At 34.1% G+C, this 20,027-nt stretch overlaps 1 protein-coding gene across 2 annotated transcripts in view; it reads right to left on the bottom strand.

Annotated features, from left to right (window-relative positions):
• GBE1 (1,4-alpha-glucan branching enzyme 1) overlaps positions 1 to 20,027 on the bottom strand; it is a 262,977-nt gene that overhangs the window by 198,846 nt on the left and 44,104 nt on the right. Inside the window, exons 1-2 of one of the 2 annotated variants that reach the window (XM_050779010.1) lie at positions 15,900 to 17,263; positions 12,561 to 12,730 (exon numbers count right to left, since the gene is read on the bottom strand). In XM_050779010.1, the coding sequence (XP_050634967.1) occupies positions 12,561 to 12,730; positions 15,900 to 16,204 (475 nt within the window). In that variant the 5' untranslated portion in view covers positions 16,205 to 17,263. Of the gene's footprint in view, positions 1 to 12,560; positions 12,731 to 15,899; positions 17,264 to 20,027 lie in introns of those variants that run through there. The other variant, XM_050779011.1, reaches the window with a different exon arrangement.

Below are 20,027 nucleotides of genomic sequence, written 5' to 3'. Positions count from 1 at the left end.
GATGATGAATAAGATATATAGGACAAATGATGCACTTTTTCATTTAAAAGACTAAAAAGGAAATTCACTTTAGTCTCCTTTCTGCCTAGTTTCATTAAAATCTAAATGCAGCTATTCTAAGAGGTTTTTTCTAGCTCAGATCAGCTTGACAAAAAAGGTCTCATGTATCATTTAAATCAATTACAGATTCTCTGGAAATATACCTCAAACTTTCAGTTCAACAGTTTTGGTTTAAAAATAAACACATAAAATATTACCAAAAAAAAAAAATGCAATCAAACACAATCCTCAAAAAACAGTGTCCTAAAGGAGTATATGGTTTATAATTATTATTAAATTATATTCCAAGATTTATTTTTTGACTTTAGAAAGTACTTAGGAAAGTATCCATTTAGAATTACTTCCTAACATATCTTTATAAAATTGTATCTATTTTTATATTAAAAAATCATATAATGGCCACAACTACTTATAATAACATCAAAATTTCAATTTAATGGTATTAATATATGAGCTCAGGCAATGACTGCTGGTTAGGAAGAAACCACCCATTTCCTCTGCTAGGTGAGAAGGTTATTGTCCCTCTTGTGCATTGCTTGAATTTCCAAGACTTACTTAGCACAGTATTTGGCACACAGAAGAGACTCAATAAATACTGTTACTTAAGAGAAGGAAAGCAGGGGTAGATGATAAAGAAGCTATTGAATTTAAATTCTGGATCTTTCATATAGTCTTCTAATACCAAGAACCCTAACAGATTTTTGAAACACACAAACACACATATACAACCACCTATATATCATATATATATATATATAAACTATATGTATACTGAATTAGATGTGAATATCAACACTATTTGGAGGAAAATACAATTTTAACAGAGTAAGCACTTTATTTTAAGATTATATTCTGTAACTACAGGAAAAAAGGAACAGAATAAAACTTTGATATTACTTGTCTAGAGTTTAGGTGTACTGGTAATCATGTATAAATTGTTTTAGATATTTCAGAAGTCTGTGATAATTGCTACAAAGTTAATTTCTTGCTTCATGTGAATTAAGAAATAAAGTACCATCTTCTTTTCCCTTAGAACCCAGAGCCTTTTTGTAAGCCTGAAACTCTTTTTAACACTAGTTACCAGGCTTGCTGAGGATTAAGATGATCAAAGCGATATCTAAGAAAAAGGAAGGATGGAAGGGAATGAGGGAAGGGGGGAGAAAAGGAGTGGGAGGTACAGAAGGAAGAAAAAGAGAGGAGGAAAAGGAGGAGGAAGGGAGGGAGAAAGGGAGAAGGTGGGAGAGAGGAACAAATGAACCAAAAATGTTTTCTTCCTCTTTGAAGAGAAAGATACATAACAGGATGTACAAATGTAGCTATTTAAAGAAAGCAGAGGTCACTTGGAAGCAAATAAAATCAGAAATGGCTCTGGTGATTTATGTTCTTTTGACACAGCTGCTTCAAGAGGCACAGCCTTACTCTAGATTGCAAGAGTGAGCAAAGGAGGAGGGGAGAATCCTCCAGCTCCCCCGCTCCGTCTACTCTCCAGTCTTCCACTAGTGCTACCCACTAAACCAACTCAAGAGAAGCAGAAGCCACGGGAGTGCGGCTTGGAAATGTGGAGAGGACGGCAGAGAAGGATGAGTGAAAGGATCACAGGGCAAATGAGGAAATGACCAACACGGCAAAACAGATGAATTTGGAAAGAGCATCAATAACCAAGACAACCCAAGAGAATCAAAAGTATATTGTTACCCAGTGTAATGCCCATGTGACATAGCTGAATTTCTACCCTGCCCTAACTCTGCTTATCCTTAAAAAACAGGATGCCTACGATACAGTTTCCTTTGTAGCCAGACTAGCTGACACTGGTTAGGACCAAGACAGCCAATGGAAGGACGTCAGAAAGACTTCAGGCTTCCTTATAATCTCATTTCCATGCTAAATGGCACTCCCATCAGTGCCATGACAGTTCACAATCGCCACGACAATGACTGGAAGAGGCCATAAAAGGACAAAAAAGGCAGCACTCCAGTTCTGAAATGTTCACCGTCCACTTCCAGAAAAATCGTGAATATTCCTTTTGCTTTTAATGTCGAATCCCCTCATTAGAAAAACACTACATTTTAACCCCCTCATCCTTCACTAGTCGAGAAGTTGATGTGTGAGCCAAGCTCCCTCTTCTCAATTCCACAGCCACTGAATAAAGCCTGTACTACTTGACACCCACTTTAAGTTTGCATATTGGCTTGGCAGCGCCAAACATGGAAAGACTCCATTTTTGGAGGGGACTGGCCTTGTCAGTAACCACATATCCACACAAAAATGTGTGCACACATTTGCATAACAGTATAATTCACAACAAACAATAGAAACAACCCAAATGACCATCTCCTGAGGAATTAATAAACAAAATGTGGACTACCCATACAGTGAAATTTTATTTGGCCATAAAAAGTACTGTTACATGCTACAAAATAGATGAACTTTAAAAATATTATGCTAAATGAAAGAGGCCAGACACAAAACCCACATGTATGATTTCATTTATATGATATGTCCAGAATAGGCAAAGCCATAGAGACAGAAACTAGATTAGTGGTTGACAGGGACTGGTAGGAAGAAGAGGGGAACTGGAACTAATACTAACGGGTATGAGGTTTCTTTTGGGCTGATGGAAGTGTTCTGAAACTAGACAGTAATAATGGTTGCAAACATAAAAAGTATAGTAAAAACCACTGAAGTGTGTACTTTAAAGGAGTGAATGTTAGGTTATATGAATATCCTTTAACTTTTAAAATATTAAAATGAAAAAGGAAGAAACAAAATAAATACAAAAAGCGAGAGTATTAACAGGCCTGCAAGATTTGGGTTAAAACTCACTTATGTGTCCATGGTTGTTAAAAGGCAATGGCATCCATATTGAAGGTCATTCATTCTTGCTGAAAAAAAATGTGGTATTATTTTCACCTTCCTAATCGCTAAATAACACATTTGAAGCAATTCTGCCACTGATTTACAAGCGAGTAAGATGGCTAAGTCATTTTTTCAGGAGTCCATAATGGTGGGGGGGTCTCTGGCAGTCATAATTAAAATGAATACTTTCATAGTTTTACATGATGAACTGGCAAGCTATAATACAAAGAAGCAAAAGTTTCCTTTTTTCCCCCCAAGATCTATTCAAGCTTAAAAGTACTTCTAGTTTTTTTCTTAAAAGAAAATAGTTCAACAGGGGTTGAAAATATAAAGAATACAAGACAGTAATAGGGAAAAGAGGAAAATAATTTGAAATGAAGAGAGAGCTACAGATTCAAAGCTTGACAATAAACCAGACCAAGCGTCAAGACTAGTCAGTGAATTCCAATTCACCTGCATGAAACAACTGCCTGGATGAGCAAAACAAACAATGCTGTACACCTGTGACAGATTTACCACATTTCTGTAAACCTCTTCACAATGCAAAATGATACTCAGATAAGCTACCCGTGGCATAAGAAAGAAATTATCAACAAATTAAATGGAAACTGCCTTAAACGTCTATCATAAGTGACAGCTTCTTAGAATAATGCAATCTGAACTTAAAATGAATAGTTTTGTTGTGATCAAGATACAAAAAATGTTGATATAAGTTGTAATCAGTCACACTTGGGGCTAGATGTGACTGTTATAAAATAGAACATCACTTCTCTAAGAAAACATCTAACTTGATAAGAGAATATGAATAATGCACTTTCTTTGTCTAAGTAAATGGTGAGTTTCACAAAGCCAACTTGATAGATAAAATGATGAAAAGTTAAAGACAACTGCTAAAGAACAACCATAAACAAGGTAGTTTTACAGACATTAACTACAAGTGAAATACCAAAACTGAAACCTAACAAAAAGCCCTGTATTATCTACAGAGCAGAAATTTTGAACAGAATATTTTTAAAAAGCAATATGAGGCTAGAAAATTTATATTTATGTTACACGGTTCAAAATCTACTTTCTAGCATTAAGGTCCATACCAGGAAAAACTCTCAAACCACGTTTTTCCTGTACTCTGACACCACAACAATCGTCAACACAGAAGACGACTTCTGTGACCAAAGGTGTGGGAATTTCTCCCCACCATCAAGCAGCAGACACCAACTGGGGATCCTCCAATTCAATCCTGACACAATCTACCAGGAGACAGTGTCAGATCCCACATGCTGGGGGCTCAGTCCCCAGGGCTGCCCCTCACACCAATAAACACCAGTCACAAGCCTGGGCCTCTGGTACTTCAAGTTGGGATTCCCATGGTCCCCTCTTTGGGTTCAATTAGTTTGCTGGAGTGGCTCACAGAACTCAGGAAGGCACTTACTTATGTTTACCAGTTTTGTATAAAGGACATTGCAAGGATACAGACAAAGACATGCATAGGGTAAGGTATGGGAGAAAGGGCAGATAACATCTTTTTTTTTGAGACGGAGTCTCGCTCTGTCGCCCAGGCTGGAGTGAGCGGCGCCATCTTGGCTCCCTGCAAGCTCCGCCCCCGGGTTCATGACATTCTCCTGCCTCAGCTTCCCGAGTAGCTGGGACTACAGGCACCCGCCACAATACCCAGCTAATTTTTTGTATTTAGTAGAGACGGGGTTTCACCGTGTTAGCCAGGATGGTCTCCATCTCCTGACCTCGTGATTTCGCCCGTCTCGGCCTCCCAAAGTGCTGGGATTACAGGCGTGAGCCACCGCGCCCGGCCCAGGGCAGACAACTGCTATGCCCTCTCCGGGCAAGCCACCCCCAGGTGTTCAGCTCTCAGGAAGCTCTTAGAATCCAGTTCTCTTGGGTTTTTATGGAAGAATGCCCCCCCAGGGTATGAAGCAGGACCCTCTCAGGGTAGAGTCTTAGCAAACACAATCAGAAAGGTGGGGAAAGATTAGAGTCCTGCCTTGGAGTGGGTGGAAGGAAGGCAGAAGAAAGGCTAAACACACCCAGCATTTTAACGAAAGACTGTAACAAGAGATATGGGAGTTATGAGCCAGGAACCATGGATAAAAACCGAATATATATAATTATATATTATATTTTAGGTATGATATCTTAGGTATGATATCTATTAGGTATATTACTATTATATATTATATATATAAAATTTTATATCTAATATATATTAGGTATATAGAGATATAGATATAGATATGTATATATATCTTACAACACCACAAGATCTCTAACAGCAATCTCCTAAAATCCCAGAAGGTAAAGATGCTTTCAGTAAAAATAATCCCATTAGGCATTATAACAAAGCTCCATGATCCAGCACAATTGGGCCCAGAAGTTGGTATCTATGTTGAAAATATTAGTTAAAAGAGGGAATAATAAAGTACATACATACACAAAACAGTAAACATGTTATTTTAACTTAAAACATAAATATAAATATATATTCACCCATCTTGTCACATAAAACTAAAGTCTGGGTCCTCTGATAAGGATTTTGTAACATCCTTTCTTGTATGAACATACATCTCCAATGCAACATTTATAATTCCCAACTCCCTCTGGACAAAAATGAACGAAAACAAAAAGACTCATGTAAAATAATCTACATGTAAAATTCAATTAGGTTTGTATCTTTTTTTTAAGTTCACTTAAGCATACTTAATTCAAAATACTTTTTACAACTTATCCTTACTGAGATTTTCCCAACATGCAGTAACTTTCGTTCCTGTTACATTCATAGATCATCACTTTATGTAAAATTGTTATAGAATTATAATGTGAAAAAATAGCATTGATGGGATTGGGGGGAAAACTGATACACAGTATAACTGGTAGAAGCAGAACTGTATGGGAGAAAGTAGTAGTAGACTATAGTCTACTACCTGTGCTCAGTATTCTCTGGGAATCAGTCAGCAGCACTTACAATGAAATCTGTTAAGCAGAAGTAAGTTCACTACGTCTAGTAAACAGAGATTGGTTAAGTAAACCTCTGTTGTACATATACTCCATTGAAAGTGAACAACCCATTAGGTAAAACAGATTAAGGTGGTGAGAGCAACAACATCAGGCTGGAAAGCCAAAGGAAGTACTGAAAAACCTTCTACAAAACAGTATTTGCTGAATACTTACTTTAGGTTCACATATGTCAATGAGGTCACTTCTCAGCATAGGTACTGGTTTGGTTAACAAACCTAAAGCCTTCTTTTTGCACCTTGTAGTTTGCTACCACTGTGCCAAAAGAAACATTATCTAGAATTCCAAGACTGCCTCCAAAAACTTTCTTTCTAGGAAAAATTTCCAATAAACCTAATTGAAGGGAAGCCACACAACAAAAATGCATTCACAGAGAACCCATGGGGAGTTGAAAATGTCTATCGAATAAAAGTCTCCTTGAAGATCATCTGAGTTCACAAGTCAAGAAATCTTCTCAACAATCCGTCTGGATCACTACCCTGCCAAAACAACTCTCTTCCCACAAAGACTGTAAGATATTTAGAATATCAAAAAATCTGGGAAGCTGACACTGTATATTACAAAGATGGGTCATACATTATTATTCCCAATTTTTCATGAGCCTTATATTGGTCAGGGTTCTCTTAGAGGGACAGAACTAATAGGATAGGTATATAAAGGGGAGTTTATTAAGTATTAACTTACGCAATGACAAGGTCCCACAACAGGCCGTCTGCAAGCTGAGGAGAAAGGAGAGCTAGTCCAAGTCCCAAAATTGAAGAACTTGGAGTCTGATGTTCAAAGGCTGGAAGCATCCCGCAGGGTAGAAAGATGTGTAGGCTAGGAGGCTAGGTTCATCTCTTTTTCGCATTTTTCTGCCTGCTTTATATTCACTGGAAGCCGATTATATTATGCCCACTAGATTAAGGGTGGATCTGCCTTCCCCAGTCCACTGACTCAAATGTTCATCTCTTTTGGCAACACCCACACAGACACACCCAGGATTAAAACTTTGTATCCCTCAATCCAATCAAGTTGACAGTATTAACCATCACAAGCCTCCCCATAAAAGATGATTTGGCTTCCATGCCTCATTGACATAAGGCTTGGCCATGTTATTTGGCTAATGAAATGTAAGTGCAAATCACATATGTTACTTCTAGGCTGATGTTTTCAGAGCCATCCCAGAGTTTCTTCATTGCTCTTTCTCTCTCTCTGATGTTATCCGTGTATCCCCATATTGGGATTACTCCATTAACCTGTATTGTGCAGTGAATTTGAGAGTTGTCGGAGAGCCACAGCTGACAACTACAGCCAACATGAACAAGCAAGAGGCCTTTGTTGTTGTAAGCCATCAAAACATTGGAGTTGTTTGTAAAATGTCATGCCACAGTGAAAGCTGACTAACAGAGACACAAAAGATTAGATGAAGAAAGAAAATCCAAAAGAAGCTGGTATCAGAATTACACCCCTGAACCAGAAATGGCTTTAAACCAATAAATAATGATCACTAATTTTCATAGCAGGGTTTCTCAGACCATGATTATGTACCAATTAACTTTCTTAAAACACTTTAATTTTACCATATACTAATAATTATGTAAATAAAATTAATTATTCAAAAACTGAAAGAAAAAAGTCTTAAAACTCAAGCCCAAATTTTTGTATTATAATTATTAGATTCTACAGAAATAAAATGACCCTGCCAAATTTGCTATCAACATTCCTAAATGCTTATTCCCAGTTTCTGATAATATCACTGAAAACAGATTACAGTTCGTAGAACCCGCTGGTCCGCAGAGCACATGTTGAGTAGCACGGTTTCAGAGCAAGAAGGATTAAGAAATATAAAGGCTTTATGACACTGAAAACTTATATAACTGAAAAAAAAATTACAGACAAAATTGGCCCAAAAAAACAGGTAAAAACTTCTTGCTATCTTTCCCGCTCTGCAAAAATATCAGTGGTTCCTTTTTCTGTAGGCATAAAAATCAGGGTTTATTTCTTTTTTCCTTTCTTTCAGTCTATCAGTGATAGACATTTAGGTTATTTGAAAGGTGCCTAGCTCCCAGACTTAGTAATTTTAAATGAAATGCTTTCCGTTATAGCAAACAGGAACCCAATTATTTTATATTGACATATGTAGTTTACTGCCTTTCTCTCTTATTATCATCTAGATACTGGAAAGCAGCTAGTTATTTTCAATTATTTAGCAACCTGCAATAAACATGATTTAGAACCAAAACTCCAAGTATATTTTAAAGCACATCTAATTTTCTAAAGAATGGGTCTTTGCTGTATTGCAGATGATTCAAAGTTTTAGAAATTCATCTCAGCCCTTTAAAGAAGTTTCTAGTTTAACCAGAAATACTTTTTCAGTGGTAAGAGTCCAATCCTGATGAATGTCAATATATGTACACCATCCTTCTAGGTTGCTGCGGCAGCTGTTAGTTAAAAAAAATAGTTGTTTAAAAATGACTGGAAGAAAAAGAAATGATTGTTGTATTTTCTCTCAAATAAAGAAAAATATATGTACTATATTTAAAGTGAAGCTGTTTTCCAAGTAGTGTTTTAAAATGTGGATGGCAAATCTGCCTGAGTTTTGGCAAAACACACTATTTTATTTTTGCAAGGCTCAACTGCCTTTTGAAATTAATAGTAATTTTCTGAAACAAATAAAAAGACCTTTGCAAATAAGAGGTTTTTTTTTTTTTTAAATCTTGCCAATTAACATTTCTGTAGCACTGATTAAGGTACAAAATTTCTCACATTCACAATCTAGTTAGGAGCAAACTAGTTATGCAGTTAAAACAAATATCATCACATTAAACCCCAATGAGCCAGAGGAAGAACCATTGTTTAGAGAACTCAGCTGTGTTTTTGAACTCTAAATCCCATGATGTTTTATTTTACACACCAATTCATGAAGATTTATTTAGTTTTTTATTTGTATTTATTTATTTTCTGGTAAAGGGTCTATCTCTGTTGCCCAAGATGGTCTCAAACACCTGAGTGATCCTCCCACCTCAGCATCCCAAAGTGCTAGGATTACAGATTACACGTGTTAGCCACTAAGGCCAGCCGGCAATTTATTTCTTAAATAGCATTTGTCTTTGATTATTCTAAGTACCGGTAACTAAAATAGTCTCAGGTCAGTAGGCACAAAAAAAAAAAAAAAGGAAAAAAATCTTTCTTTTTGCTCAACCATTATTAGGAAAAAATGGATTTTATGTTAAGGGAAAAATGAAATACAGAATCCCTGAAGTGTGTGTGTGTGTGTGTGTGTGTGTGTGTGTGTGTGTGTGTGTATGTGTGTGTGTGTGTGTGTGTGTGTGTGTAAGGCATGGTTAGTTCAGTTGTCAAAGAGTATATTTTCGCGTAGGTTGTCATCACAATAAAAATTCTGTGTTCACTAAAGTCATACTGACCCATGTGTATATCTTTTTTTTACAAAGAAACCTTCTAAATGCATCATTGGCTCAGAATTCAGACTCCACTCTCAATTTTCAAATTGTTTGTTTGTTTGTTGATTTGTTTGTTTTTGAAAGTCAAAGCCCATTAGTGAAACAAAGTTGAGATCCCATTCCCAAAGAGACTCTGAGATCCTACAACTTTGGGCATAAAAAGAGACATCTTTTCATGTAAAAAAGAAAATAAATTAGCTATTTAAGTTTTCCCAGCATACTGCCTGTCCTTAACTATTTTCCATCACAATTTCATTTACTGTAGTCTTTTCTTATCTCTTCAATAAAAATAAAGGCCCACTGATTACATCTGCTGCTTGTCATGCCGTTAGTTACTAAATATTTGTTGACTGAGAATCATTAAATGAACGTTATCACAAGGATATGGAGAAATTTTAAATGACGCAATACATCTTTATACAGAGTGGAATTTTAAAAATCAATGTAAATTGGGAAAAAAAGTTAACAGAGGACATTTTTGCAATAAAAATATGGGCCAGGTAATTTTAGTTTTCTATTTACACAATATTTTTTAAATTACTGGACTTTTAACATTTAAGCATTAAGTCCAAGAACATACAATTTTTAAATGCAATTCTACAAACACATACAGCACAACTTTCAATAATGAGCAATAGTCATTATGACAGTTCACAAATCTAGTTTTCATATAGTCTCTTTTCTATATTTTTATATTTATAGAAACTGTTAATCGGGTTTCATCATAAATGTGGGGGTAGGGAGACCAAATGCAACTATCAGATATTAATGGTAGTTCTTATAGTAGTTGGGTATCTTTACATAAAAATTTAACTTAAACATTCTCAATATCCTCAACCTCTACATGGAATTTTAAAGAAGAAAACTAGTAAAATAGAATGCCTTGATTATAGGCAGATTTCTAAGTGGTCTAGTAACAAAAAGTCAAGGCAGTGACGGGGAAGTACCTGTGTTTATGTAAAAGAAAAAATTATTAATAACAAACATTATTTAAGTGAGTAGTCTCTTATCCTCAAAATACGTTGAATAATTACCACCACATCAAGCTAATCTGAATTATTAGATCTCATGGTCTTTTACAAAAGTGTCCATGAAATTTTCCAACAACTTCCCAGACACTTCTAATTTTGGGACTACACCATGAATTATTTTCAGTCCTTAGACCTGTACTTTACAGTAAAGAAGCCAGTAGCTACCAGAGGTGATAGAGCACTTGAAATGAGGCTAGTGCAACTTAGAAACTGAATTTTATATTTTATTTCATCTTAATTAATTTATTAAATTTAAAATTTAAAAGTGTTATTCAAGTCAGTTACTGGAAACCTCTTAATTTTGTTTGGAAAAAAACTGGGTATATGAACATACTTTTAAACTGAAAATTTTATTAAACTTTAAATTAAGTGCAGTCCGCCCTCAGGTTGCACATCTACTGATTCAACCAATCTTAGATTGAAACTATTTGAAAAAGAAAAATGGATGGTTGCATCTGCACTGAACACTGAAACAGCCTTTTTTTCTTGTTATTATTCCATAAACAATATAGTATAACAAGTATTTATACAACATTTACATTGTATTAGGTACTGTAAATAATCTAGACATAATTGAAAGTATAAGAGAACATGCATCTAGGTTATATGCAAATACCACATCATTTTATACAAGAGATTTAAGCATCCTTGGATTTTGGTATCCACGAGAAGTTGTAGAACAAGTCCCCTAATGATACTGAAAGATTACTGTATTTGCAATGAAAACTTACTATCTGAATTAAGACTTGCTGTACCCAGATTTCAAAGATGTGGTATAATAAAAGAATAAAAATCTCATCAATAAAATTTACATTGATTAAATATTAAAAAGATAATATTTTTATATCCTAGGTAAATATAATTTATTATTATTAAATTTTATTATACTGTTCTCCTTTCACTTTTTTAATATTGTTACTAAAATTTCTGAATCACATAAGTTGCTTGCATTTTATTTCTGTAGGACAGTGCTGTCTTAGACAACGCATATTAATGTAAAACCCAAAGTTTTGTTAAGTCAAGTTCCTTTAAGAATAATTTACATTGCATCAAAATTTGTTCTATATACATGTACAGTTCTATAAATTTTGATTAATTCATACAGTCAGGTAACTAGCACCACAATCATGATATGAAACATTTTCACTATCCCCAAAAGTTCCCTCATGTCCCTTTGTAATCAACCTTTACCCACCACCCCAATCCCTGACAATAATGATCTGTTTTCTGTCCCTACAGTTTTGCTGTTTCTAAAATGCCATAAAAGTTTAATAATACAGCATATAGACTTTTGAACCCAGTGAAATCAAATTTTAAATATTATACCATTCTATGGTATTAAAGGATTATGATCATTTTGATATTCCTTTTCCTTGTATCAAGAACCTTTACCAAGGCCTGTTTTTTTCCAGTTATTCCACTTTCAAAACTGAACTTTCTTCCTTGTCATCATTCTAGTAATGTATTTACCCTTCAAGAATAAAACCTAGTAGATTGTATTACAGTTATTTACATTACAGTCCTTCCTCCCACCAGACTCTAAGCTAGAAACCTGACTTTGCTTTCCATAGCATTAACTCTGTCTAGTGCAGTTAACAGTGCAAATGACGAGGCTGAGAAGAGATTTCCCATTGTGTTCTAAAACAAGGTAAAGGAAAAAAAGAAATGAGTGATGGAGGTTACTCACCAGATTAGCTATCTCCGAAATTTTATTGAAGTCTCCGAAAAGAGTATAAGGCTATACAGAGGATCCAAGAACTATGATTCCAGCCAGCCAGGTGTGAATGCTAGTGGAGCTTTAACTATGCCAGTATTTTTACCTGGATTGCTACTTGTTTTGTCATAGCTTGCTAACAAAGTTGAGTAAATTTGGAGTTGTCTTCCTAATAGCATTTTTCTCATAAACCTTGTTATTTCTAGTACATGATTTTACAGAACAGAAAGTCAAGAATACACGTATCATATTATAACAGAAACAGCTGCACCACACAAAGAGCTTAATAAATTAGAAGGTTCTATCTGAAAAGTCTGATATTTATTTGCAATCATTAATGTCCGTATGGTTAAATATATGAAATATAAGAAATATATGTATTAAATAGTTAATAAGATATCACTATTTAGTTCAATGCTTTCAAGTACTTACTAAAATCTCCAGTAAGAAAAACTCCTTCTGCTCCCGGGGCCCATTCTTTGCAGTATAAACCACCATCAGCACATCTGTGGACGCCAAATGATTCATAGCCTCTGGAAAACTTATCAATACCACCTTCGTTTTCTCCAATGTTGTTCAAAATTTGGCTAAACTGTTTATACCTTTGAAGAAGTGTGAAAGAAAATAAGTTAGAAAATTAAATAGTCTTCTAGAAAAGCTACTGTAATTAACTGCTTTAGTCTTACTTAGGGAAAAAAAGGACATTATTAAAGAGGAATAATATAAATAATTTCATTTATTAGTAGAGGTTACCTGGTAGGATAAAATCACTCTTATTTAAAATAAACTGAGCTAATCTAACTAGCATTTTTGGTAACTTCAAGCACTGGTATGAGAGACGAAACATGATGGTTATACTATTTCATGAATTTTTTAAAAACTAGCATTATAGCAACTTCCATGTCAAGACAGTGTAATGAAACAGAATCTCTACATCTCTCTCCTCTGATTCCTAAGGAAATGAAATAACACAGTCAAAATTCAGCAAGAAAAATAAAATTAGCCTACTGCAGGGTTTGGCAAACTTTTCCTGTTAAGGGGCAGACGGCAAATATTTTAGGCGTTGTCAGCCATATGGTCTCTGTCACAGCTACTCAAGGATGCCTCTGAAGCATGAAAGGGGCCACGGACAAAAAGTTAATGAGTGGGTGTGGCTGTGTTCCAGTAACACTTTATTTACAAAACCGGGTGGTGGGCCAGATTTGGCCTGCAGCCTTTTCCTTCCCTAAAGCAACTGAGCATGGCAAGAACATACATCATATCAAAGTACAAAAGCCAGTGGCCACAAGAAGAAATCACAGATTCCTAAGCAGGACCAAGAACAGCGCATGCCTGCTCCTGATCCTTTCCCAGTTCCCCTATATCAGGTACCGGTACACCAAAATTACTACCCTATTTTCATTGGTATCCCCTATATCCAGTAAGAAACAAACTAGGAAAAACTTGGTAAAACTGGAGAACTAAACCATGTGGCTGGTGCTCTATGTCAGAAGTGAAGGTTCCAGAACTATACAAAATTGTATACAATATTATATACAATACTATACAAGCCAATAGGCTTCTCTATACCTCCCCATACCCTCAGGGCTAAGCAATCTTGCCCTGAAAGATGGCAGGAATCTAGGTACGGGATATCCAGGGAATATACAAAATTTGAGATGCAGAATAATGAACAATATCTCAACTTAGCTACATAGAAAATTGACCTTTTTACAAATGTTTCACATTATACAACTTAATTAAAAATAAACTCAAAAGAATAAGAGCTGAAAGATTATACGACAAGAGAATGAAAAGTAAAAGACTGTAGACTTAACGAAATAAATGGAGGAATAAAGTATATCAATAGATAATGATGAATAAGTTTAGACTCAGCAAAAAAAAAGTACATAGTATAGCAAAAATAGCAAATTATTAAATGAATAAATAACTGAGAATTGAAATAATTTAAGAAAAACAATGAATTTGAATATATTAAAGAGAACCTAAGAGACACCCAACATAGACAAAAAAAATATGATCCAAATATGGATAGCTGCTGACTGAAAAATAAAACTAAATAAAATGAATATAGATGGAATAAAACTGGAAAATTTTCCTAAAGAATTAAATCCACATGTTAAAAAGAGCATACAATTTTTTAAGAAAAGTTTGGGAAACAAACACACACAAAATATATTCCAATTTAAGCAACTGAAATTCAAAAGATAAAAGAAATGAGTCTATAGACAACCAGGCAGAAAAAGGCAACATCAATTAAAAACCAAAAGATAAAACCAACTCCACACAATTCTAAGAAGGAAAAGTAGTAATCTAGAAATATCCTAGGAGACAAGTTTCTATTCATATCTAAAGAATTTTTTAAAATACTGTCAAATTTAAAATTGAGTTTTAGTCAATGACACTAATGAACCATTCTTGAAGAAAAATAAGCTACTTTCCATTTTTCTAAATGGCAATTAAAAATTAAAAACAAACACAAGAACGAACAGTTATTGTAGGAGTGTGTCTAAGAACTGACTCCTTAAATATAGAACCTTGGCTAGACAATCGTGGAACTGTGTGAATGTGATCATGAAAAGGGATCTCAGCTGACAAAGTAAAAACATTGTATTTAAAAAAAGAGATGAGTGAAAGGAGGATGAAATTTTATAGCAGAGAATCACTCAACACAGAGTAAAATTTAAGGTTGTCATCATTATACTCTTTCATGTCTTTATTAATCTTAGACGAGCACTGAAATAAAACTTTACAGTAAAGAAAGTTGTATATGAATTCCAATAATTTCTTCTTTTCATTTCACTTTAATTTCATTGTTTAAATTAAAGTTAACAGACATTTATTTTCTCATGTCTCATTATAGTATTTCTATCAAGCATTTTCTCTAACCTTCCATCTAAAGATAGGCATATAAAAATATCAAGAATTATATACCCTTAATATCAGTGAGGATTATTTTGGTGACGTTTCTTTTTACTTTCTCCATTGCATTGTTCTAATTATGTATAACAAATAACTACCATTTAAAGAAAAATGAAGTACAGTTTTCCTAAAACTATAATTTTTCACATAATTAAAACAGCAACATAATTTTATATAATAGTTATAGGAATTTTACTGAGTATGTAAAACTAGGTTTATAAAATTTGAGGAACTTAAATCATTTGAAATAGATCTATGGAGCAAATCCGAGTTTCTGAAAGAGTATTAAGCCGAAGTAAAAATTCAATATGTGATGAAAGGGCATTTCAAAACAGTAAGAAAAGGATAGCTTATTCAATAAAATATTGAAATCTATAAGTCTGTCATAAAAAGTAGATCTCTAAAACAAAATAACTTACAGAGAGATCAGACTTGTAAACTTTAATATTTTAAAAATAAGTCCAAGTGTTCATGGAAAATGAAGCACAGGTAGCCAATAAACATTAGAAACAATGATCAAATTCATATATAACTAAAGAAGTGCAAACCTAAACTTCAAAATTCAATTTTCCACCTAAAAGACCCAGAAACATATGATAGTCTATACGGATGGGATATGGTTCAGGAGAAAAGACATTTTCAAATGCTCTTGGTTGAAATATCAATTAGAAAACAATTTGACAACAGCTTTGAAAATTTCAAAATCACACTCTTCAAGTAAGTAACTCTATTTTTAGAAATCTGTCCTTTGGACATACATCACACAAAGATGCAAAGACATCTATGTATACAATACTATTTATTCTTTATGGCATTATTTATAATACAAAACCATGGAAAATAACCTACCTTTGCAACAATGGGAAACTAGGTGAATGAACTGTGGAATATCCAAATGATAAATTATATGACAACCATAAAAATAATGAAGTAGGGCAAAATGTGCTGATATGGAATCCTGCCCGAAATAATCCCAGTCTCACAAGATAGTTTTTATTCAAGGGGACATAAACTGAACCACCCAAATGAGCCAGGCCGGTGTAACAAATATGAGGAGCTGACAACACACAAGAAACACAAAATTGCAAAGTTGATGATAAAATAATTAAGGAAAACAAAGCAGAAACTGTTGAGATGGAAAGTACAAGCCTCATCTAATAGCACAGCCTCTATTTAATAGTTACAGCTCATTGTTACGTAGCGTATTTTGTCCAATCATGTAATTATTCAAGAATATTAAAAAATACAGATTTTTCTATGAAGTCTTCCTAATGTAAACAGTGGCAACTGCTTCAAAATACTTAAAATACTTACCTAGACAAACAAACTAGATATGCAGGCCTGATGGAACACCATATGCAAACTCTTTAAATCATATGAGAAAATGTTGTGTGTGTGTGTGGTTTTTTTAACCTCTTCCAGATATCAGTCAGCTATACTTCTTGGAATATGGAAATGATAATCCATATTAAATTATATAAGTAATAACAGGCAATAAAATGATCAAACAATGTGGAACAATCAACAAAACAAAAATTGAACTTAGGGTAAAAGATATACACACACACACACCCTCATAATAAAAGGAAAACTACTGATTTTCCAAAAAGGTATAACATTGGGAGGGTAAACAAATGTAATCATTTTACTTTCAATGTTGGTATAATACCTTACGATAAACTTTCAGATTTATGTAAAGTTGAAGTTTAAAAAATAATCATTTTCTAAAAAAGTTTCTTAAAGTATTTTCAAATGTCCCATTTAGTAAAATTTCAATGGAAACACGATTATAGCATTATATTACTTTAAGTATCTTGACTTCCCTCAAGGTCAGCCCTACAGCTTCTGATACAGAAATACACATTGCACTTTGAAATCACTGTGGCTCAAAAAGGAAAATGCCTGAGGATACAGCAAGCTCATCATGCCTGTGCCCTCTCCTACTATAGTCATCTCTCTTAATATTTTGCTATGAATTTAGAGGATATTTAAAAACTAGGTCAAATTTTTGGTAACCAAGAAGATAAAATGAAATTAGTATAGGAACTAGCATTTTGTATAGATATAAAGAACTGTTACAAAAATTATCAGATGTGACCTCTATATCAATGTTTTAAACCCTCTGTTACATAGGAAGAGACAGAGGCAAACATAAATAAATAAATTGTCCAAGATCAAGAAGGTAATAAGCAATAAGGACATCACATCATTAATCACAAAAGGTAGATTTCAAGTTAAATCTCAAATTAAAAGTCATATTTCACTTTTAAAGAAAGTTATTTATGTTTTACTCTTAAGGTAATTAATCTTATAATTCTATTTAATCTTATATTTAATTAATTTAATCTTATAATTAAGAGAATCAGGGGTAGCTGATATTAGCTTTACTTCCAGAAATAGTCTACTTTCAAGTCCAGACTCACATACACCATATGTGACTCTGAACAAGTCCCTTCATCTCCTTTTTCCTGATTTTCTTAACACATTAACTGGGGGCTCGAGGGAACCTCACAGATTGTAAGGAATCAATGAAACACAGTAGGAGCATTCCCCACAGCGTTCAATAAATGGTAGCTGGAACTTTTCTCCACCTTGAAGTGGTAACACTATAGTGTACTTTTACTTTATCAATTTTCTTTTACTTATTACACTTGCTTAGATTTTAAAACACATATTAGCTATTAGCTACGTTACGATTTTTCCCCTCAAGTTCCAAAACTGTTTAAGAATGCTTTCCATTTTTTTCCTGGAATAGAAAAACACAAATATAAATATACCAACACATAATATATATCACACACTCCAAATTCATTTGAACATATGAGTTATGGAAAGGTTGGAAGAAAATGAAGTTGACTAGACTACCCAGGGTGGGGAGGAGGGGCGGGGGGCAGTTTAGATAGTTATGAAAAAAAAAAATGAAACAAGCTAAAATCTTTGCTCTCCTGGAAGGCAGCTGGTTCATCCTAGATCAGCACTGAAGCTCTAATTTCAGACAGGGCTGTGAACACAGGAGATATGTCAGTGGAGATGGATAATCCCTTCCCTGGAAATGTATTGGGTATAGAATCCATTCTCAAGTGCTTCTGAGCGGGACAGAAACCCAAGAAACCCATGAAGAAAATTCTTTTCTTAATAGCTTATTTTTAAGATTTTACTTTGTCATTTGCTTCCTATGGGAGACTTGGATTAGAAGAAAAAGCACAAAAGTAAAAGTTCAAGAGAAATTTTTAACAGCTCAAAGGGAGGAAATAGGGTTAAAGGAGTGGAGACTTGAGAATCTTTGGAAGGATAAAAAAGCTCTTCAACTCAGTCTTTAAAAATACTGCAGGTGTCTCGCAGAAACTTTCTTAAGTGAAAAGTAACCAAAATATATAAAATTATTCATATATTAAGCCTGTCAAATCAGGGTTAAGCATTAGAGACTTTAAAGTGAGTATTTTATATTCCTCAATCAGGGCAATTATTCAACAAAAATACCCTAACATACTTATTGCAGGATAAACATATTTATTGTGTGCTAATAATTCAGTTACATAAAACAAGATCCTTCTTGTAAGGTGTTCATCTGTGCAGTGGGAAACACTGTGCAACTCATGACAGGATAGGCCTGAGATAAGTAAGTGTTCACAGAAGAATGAGCAAGACCAGGAAAGAACGAGTGATTTTGACTGGAAGAAGAGATTGGGAGAAGGCTTTAGGGAGTAGCTGGCATTTGTGCTGTATCTTGAAGGATGAGTAATATCTTTTGACAGCTTGAGAAAAGCCAGAGAAGGGCATTACATGTGTAAAAACTGGATGCTTCTTGATGACATGACGACTGGCTGTGTGTTGTCAGAGCAGGAGAAAGTGGAGTATTCCAGAGGCCAATTGGGATGAAAAAGATTGTCTGCAATCAGATAATATGTGGAATAAAAAACAAAATCCTTAAAAACTTTACAGAGGAGATAACTGACGTGATCAGAGACATGTTTTACAGGGAGCAGTTTGAAGGATGAATTTTGGATGAGTTTTACTAGGCGGAGTCCATAAGTTAATAAAGTATTTATTAAGTAGACTATTAAGCACAGATACTGGCAGATCCTCCTGTTATACAAGAGTGAGCAATGAAAAGATTTTTTTAAATGACATCATGGTACACATGGTTTCTTATTTTTGAAAACTATTTCTTATTTTTAAAATGTAAATGTTATCAAATAACCAAATGCATCTATTTTCAAAATCCTACATAAATTTTCAGTGCCATTTCCAATCTGTATTCAACTTGGCATACACTCTTCACTTCATCTATCAGAAAACAGTAGAAATGAAACTGTTTGAGCAAAGGTGACAAGGAATAGTGAAATCCATCTATTTATTATATAAGCATTACTGAGAGTCTACTGTACATCCAGTACTATGCTAGTCACTGAGAATATAGAGATAAAGGACATTACAAAGTCTATGACTTGAAGATATTCTCTGTTACATATGGGAGACCGTAGAAGAGAAAGCAAGGAGTAGGAAAGCGTTACATAAGTTATTGATAAAGACAATCAGAAAACAGAATGTAATTCTGAAGTAATTCTTTCCTTTTAACTAAACTAAATGGAATTCTTTGCTTTGAAATTGTACAAAGAGTGGGAAAATTATCTAGTTTGAACCCTAATATCTTCCTAGTAACTAAAATATTGGCACATAGTTAAGTATTCAATGAATAAATATTTAGTGAGCACCAATTATCTGTCAGATTCTTTCTAGGGAATGGTGATAAAATGATTAGAGTTAGGTTTAAGATTATAATTACTACGTTTGAATTTGAATCCTAATCCTACTGCTCCCCAACTGTAACTAAATTTTCTAATCTGAAATAAGAATAATGGAACTTACCTTCTAAGTCTGCTTTGAAAATCAAATGAAATAATGTTTCTAATCTTTTTATCATAATATCTTTCATGTGAAATAATGAATAGATACACAATGTATTCAATAAGACTG

This window comes from Macaca thibetana, chromosome 2, assembly GCF_024542745.1.
Source record: "Macaca thibetana thibetana isolate TM-01 chromosome 2, ASM2454274v1, whole genome shotgun sequence".
NCBI lineage: Eukaryota > Metazoa > Chordata > Mammalia > Primates > Cercopithecidae > Macaca > Macaca thibetana.
This window is presented reverse-complemented; position numbering and strand designations above follow the sequence as displayed.